The 6,000-nt window shown below is 39.9% G+C and overlaps 1 protein-coding gene across 1 annotated transcript in view; it reads left to right on the forward strand.

The window, feature by feature from the left end:
• LOC102831775 (poly [ADP-ribose] polymerase 4-like) overlaps nt 1-6,000 on the forward strand; it is a 90,515-nt gene that overhangs the window by 25,239 nt on the left and 59,276 nt on the right. The window contains exons 12-14 of the mRNA XM_006832059.1: nt 441-624; nt 831-987; nt 3,686-3,810. Coding sequence (XP_006832122.1) covers nt 441-624; nt 831-987; nt 3,686-3,810 — 466 coding nt within the window. The remainder of the gene's footprint in view (nt 1-440; nt 625-830; nt 988-3,685; nt 3,811-6,000) is intronic.

Below are 6,000 nucleotides of genomic sequence, written 5' to 3' on the forward strand. Positions count from 1 at the left end.
CTAAGGTTCGTAAAGAACTTGCATAATATTCAATGCTCTTTATGAACTTTAATGCAGAGAATTAAATTAAATTTTTTCCTGATTAATAAGACGTTTTTTCCTTCTCTTTTACCACTCTGGTGTTTACTATAGCAACAGGTAGATATGTTACTAGATTATAAAGATTTGGAGGGAAACGTAGACTTTACCTCCTCCCGGGAAAAAAGTGCTTTGAGCTCTGCCTTGTACAACATAAGGGTGCTGTATCTGTTGGTTAAATAAAAACTGTCAAAAAAATAAGTGAATAATAAAGTTCTAAATTGAATATTTGGAGCTATTTCCAAAATAATAATCCTTGAAATATTCGGTTTGGAATGTCTTTAATGCATTGTTTTCTATATGGACAATAAAAGACATGTAACTATAAATTATATATGTGTATTATTTCCTTTCACATACAGTACAAGCATTAAGTACTCACACCCAGGAGAGACAGATGGCTCTCGACTCCTGGCCATTTGTGATGTGGCCCTCGGAAAGTGTATGGACTTGTACAAGAAGGACTTTTCATTAACAGAAGCTCCGCCAGGCTACGACAGTGTGCATGGTGTGTCGCAAACAGCAACTGTCATCTCTGACTTTGAGGTATTTTATCAGGAAATGAACAAGGAGTATCAACTCTTTGCTTCTTTTTTATTAATCTCTTAAGTGTAAATAATTATTGTATATCTATTGTCTGGATTCAATATATTCTAAATGAATAAATATGAAATTGTGTTTTATAAGAACATCTACCAACAAAGATTTTTTGTTTTTGTTTTTCACCACCTATTCATTTCTATTTGGCCTAGGATGATGAATTTGTTGTATATAAAACCAATCAGATTAAAATGAAATATATCATTAAATTTTGCATTCCTGGAGATCAGAAAAAGGACTTTCGTCCTCATTGTAGTACTGATTTAGAGGAATACATACCTGCACTTCCAAGTGTTTCAAAGGCTGAAGGTAAGACCTTTTTTTACCAGTAATAGAATTTAAGTGTTGTAGTGTAGTGGTTACAAATTGAGCTGGCCAGCAGTTTGAAACTACCAGTTGTTCTGTGGGAGAAAAATGAGAAGTTCTGCTCCTGTAAAGAATTACAGCCTTGGAAACCCTGTACAGGGCCGCTATGAGTTGGAACCGACTCCATGGTACACCACCACCACCATTTTTAGTGGACTTTATCTCATATCTGTGACCCTGTGCCTAAATAGTTCCTTTTGATTTTGTACAAATGAAAACCCAGGATGCCTGAGAATGGCTTTTGTTGTTGTTAGGTGCTATCGAGTTGATACCGACTCATAGCGACCCTGTGAACAACAAAATGAAACGCTGCCCGGTCCTGGGCCAACCTCACTATTGTTGCCACACTTGAGCCCATTGATGCTGCCATATTGCCAATCCATCTCGCTGGGGGTCTTCCTCGTTTTCTCTGACCCTCCACCTTCAACTCTACTTTGAGGAGGCAGCGCTTCCCCAGTCACAGTTTGAGTGCCTTCCAACCTGAGGGGCTCTCTTTCCAGCATTATATCTGACAGTGTTTCTCTGCTGTTCATAAGGTTTTCAGTGACTAAATATTCAGAAGTAGTCGTCACTCCTTCTTCCTAGTCTGTTTTCATTTGGAAGCTAATCTGAAACCTGTCCACCATGGATGACCCTGCTGGTATTTAAAATACCCGTGGCATAGCTTCCAGAATCACAGCAACTCACAAGCCACCACAGTACGACAAACTGACAGATGAGTAGTGGTGAGAAAGATGAAGTGATCTCAAAATGATGTGTTACTTCATTAGCACACTTACATTTAATTTGTCCATCCCAGGATTGTTAACTTAAATGCTGTCGAGTCAGTTCTGACTCATAGTGATTCTGTATAGGGTTTTCGAGGAGCAGCTGGTATGTTTCAATTGCCGATTTTGTGGTCCAAACCGACCTTGTTGTCCAGTGATTATCCTATAGCATCGCACCAAAGGAGCTTTGGTAGCGTAGTGACTGCAAATCAGACTGCTAGCCTCAAGGTTGGCAGTTTGAAGCTACCAGCCATTCCACAGGAGAAAGAAGAGGCTTTTTGCTCCTGTAGAGATTTGCAGCCTTGGAAACCCTGTGCAGAGTCACTATGAGTCGGAACTGACTCCACGGTACTTAACAACAAAAACAACCACACCAGGATAGCTAATCGTAAACCCATTAAACAATTTTAAAGATTTCAGAGTGCAAAAAGCGTACTGAGAGATGATAGAATATAAAGAAGACAGTTTTTCAGTCAGGATGCTTGGCTTTGAGCCTCAGAGACCCTGTCAAATCCTAGATTGTGTATTCTTGACACATCACATAATCTTTCTGAACATCTGTGTTCTTCAGATGGAATGAGAGCAATGTCTGCTTCAGAGTGTTGCTGTAAGGACTATTAAATGGGATAAATGAAGACATTCTATACATTTTAATGTGTAGTTTATATGTAAGTAATAATACAACTGTATGAGAGGAAGGTAGTTGTTCAGAAAACGCAAGTATTGTAACATTAATTAGTAGGCTTATAAAAGGACATGAATATTTTTTAACTGTGATAAAGCTGCTTTATCAGAATGTATGAGTTCATATGGAGTCCTGCTATGGCTGTAGAATAAGCACTGGACTGCTAACCACAAGGTTGGCAGTTCAAACCCACCAGCCACTCCTTGAAAACCCTATATAGTGTTGCTATGAGTCAGAACTGACTTGACGGCTATTAACAACAAGTTTGTATATATTCAAGAAGTCAGCAAATGAAATGCGTGGAAGACAGTTTGTATGTATGTCATTGTTGTTAGTAAGTGCTGTCAAGTTGATTCTGACCCATAGCAACCCTGTATAGAGTTTCCAAGGAGCAGGTGAATTTAAACCGCTGACCTTACAGTTCAAACGGCGTTGTGGGTGCATTAACCCACAGCACCACACCAGGACTCCTAATTAGCCATATTTGTATTTCTCAATCACTTGGTATAATATTTGAATGCTACTCAATATGCTGTACCAAGAGTTTGAATTAATCATTTTTGAATCAAAAGTCCATGTAGTTTTGTGTCGTTGCAAAAATGCTTTTATGGCAAAATATCTAATAGTGACTAATGCAAGTGGAGGAATACAAATCTCCAGATTGATTAAGCTTCATTTGCTTAGTAGTTTAAAGACCTTAGCATGTTTGTGTGTGTGTTTAAATTGGTTTCTTTCCCATTGTAGCATGATTCTAAGTGTTCGAGATGATTCCCCAAGTCTATAGATTAAAAAGGCAAAAGTGTCTTTTGAAAATGCCGCCCTCACTTTTACACTCTTATCCTTCAGTGCAGTTCCTGGGTGGTGCAAATAGTTGCCACACTGAGATGCCAACTAAAAGGTCTGGTGATGTACTTTTGAAGGATCAACCTTGGAAAGCTCTCTGCAGTGTAGTTCTACTCTGATACACACGGGGTCGCCATAAGTCAGGATTGACTTTGACAGCAATTGGTTGGGTGATTAATTTACTTTTCAGAATTTGCTGTTAAAAATCAAAGATAGTGATTTTTGTCCATTTGTCATAACCTATAAGACATAAAATGGGAAGAGTAGGAATGATCAAGATCAAGACAAAAAATAGACCATGTCGGGTGATTTAAAAAAAACTAACCTTGATGTTTTTCATATATAGATTACCAGTTACCAGATACCAAACCTTTCAGCAACATCAAAGCTGGTCTTCAGGATACATCTGGGAATTTAGTTCCTCTTGAGGATGTTCATATCAAGGGAAGAATAATAGACGTCGTAGCCCAGGTATGCTGTTTTGGCATTAATCATCAATGAGAATGGGCAGTAATCAAAAATGAGAATTTAATTGCTGTTGCATGAACTAAACAAAGTATGTACTTTTCTAAAATTCATGTACAAACGTTCATTGAGCACCTACTACATGCCAGGTACTGTTCTCGCCTTTGGACATACGTCAGTGAACAAGACAACAACATTGGCCTAATGGAACCTGCATTCTATTGGGCAAATAGGCAATCAGTGTGATAAATAAATAAAACATATGTTGCAAAACCTGCAAAAGCCAGAAACTGAGTAAGGTGGAATCTTGTCAGAGAAAGAAAGCTCAAATATTTCCTACTCAAATGAGACATAGAAAAATAATAGGACTGTACCCTGTTAAGGATGGAAAACTTATAAGACCTGGAAAAACAAGACAGTCCATTGAGTTTTAGCTCTTACAAATTTCACTGTCATATGATAATTAGTGATAGGTGCTAAGAAGGAAAATCTAATCAAGAAGGGGATAGGGACTCCTCAAGAGCTGTTGAACTTTTAAACAGGATGGCAAGAAAGACTTCACTGAGAAGGGGACATCTGAGTATGACCTAAAGGAGATGGAGCACTAAGCCATGTGACCATCTGGGGACATTTATTATAGGCAGAGAAAACAGCATGTACAGAGGTCCTGAGGTGAGAGTGAACCTGATGTGGTCAAGGGATATCAAATAGGCCACTGAGGAAACGGAGGAGAGCAGACTGTGTAAGGACACAGAACTCCAAGTGAAATGGAAGCCTTTAGAAGAATTTTGGCAGAGGAGCGATCTGGTTAGGTCTGTGTTTTAATGGGATTGCTCTGGCTGCCATGTTGAAAACAGGTTAGTGACATCTTAGGTCCAGTTTCTTGGAAAGTAGACTTTAGATATTTTCTCTTAGGAACAATACCTACAAAGAAATGAGGTGGCAGTATCTGGCAGAGGGAGAAGTTGAAATATAACATAATCACAGCAGAGTCCTCAGATTATCTCAAACGTAACTCTGAGGCTGGAACGCCCTTATGAGAGCCTCTAAATTGAAGCCAGGGGGCGGGGCTTTGTGAACTAGTCATTAGATGTGGGCTGCCCCTGAGGAGTCATAATTTTGGATGAGACAGCTCCTCTTCGTTGAGGATGGTTTCTAGGGGTGGGGAAGAGTCAGCAGGCGACAGTCTTAGCAGCATCAACTATTGCAGTGTTTTTAGTCAAGGCGGTGTTGGTGAGTTGGACCAAAATCTCAGCAGTGGATGTGATAAGAAGTGATTGGATTCTTTACATGGATTGAAGGTAGAACCAGTGAGATTCGCTAGAGTCACCAGCTACTTACTCCATGGGAGAGAGATGAGACTTTCTGCTTCCGTGAAGATTTACAGCCTCAGAAACCATATACAGGGTCACAGTGAGTTGGAACCGACTCGACAACACTTAACAATCCCAACAATAGAAGAAAAAGACGGGAATCAGAATGACTCCAAGGTTTTTGGTCTCAGATACTGGAAGGATTGTGTTTCCACTTGCTGAATGGGCGAAGGCAATAGGAAGGCAACTAGAGGGTACTGTTTGTCTTTGGTCTTATTGATAAAAGATACCTCTTAGATATCCAGACAGAAATGTCAGGTAGTATGAACATGGTGTAGAGTTTAAGGAAGAGATTCAGGCTGCATATGCAAATTGGGGAGTCATCAGATTTAGATTTTATTTTAAAGTCATGAGACCAGATTAGAATACCAAGAGAGTTAATGTAAAGCAGAGATGACCAGCACTTAAGGACCTGGGGCACGAGACAGAATCAGGGAAGGATACTGAGAGGGAGCAGCCAGGTGCTCTGGGAAGTCAATCAAGGAGGAAAGAAAGATGAACTGTTTGAAATACTACCGCTTGTTGTATGTTAGGTGCCACAGAGGTGGTTCCATCTCATAGCGACCCTGCGTACAACAGAATGCAGCGCTACCTGGTCCGGCACCATCCTCACAAGCCTTGCTCTGAGCCCATTGTTGAAGCCAATGGGTCAATCCCCCTCACTGAGGGTCTTCCTCTTTTCACTGACTGTCTACCTTACCAAGAATGGCATCTTATGACAGCATGTCTGAAGTATGTGAGACAAAGTCCTTCCTTCTAAGGAGCATTCTGACTTTACTTCTTTCAAGATAGATTTGTTTGTTCTTCGGGCATTTAATATTAT

Source organism: Chrysochloris asiatica, unplaced genomic scaffold (assembly GCF_000296735.1).
Source record: "Chrysochloris asiatica unplaced genomic scaffold, ChrAsi1.0 scaffold00005, whole genome shotgun sequence".
Classification (NCBI taxonomy): domain Eukaryota; kingdom Metazoa; phylum Chordata; class Mammalia; order Afrosoricida; family Chrysochloridae; genus Chrysochloris; species Chrysochloris asiatica.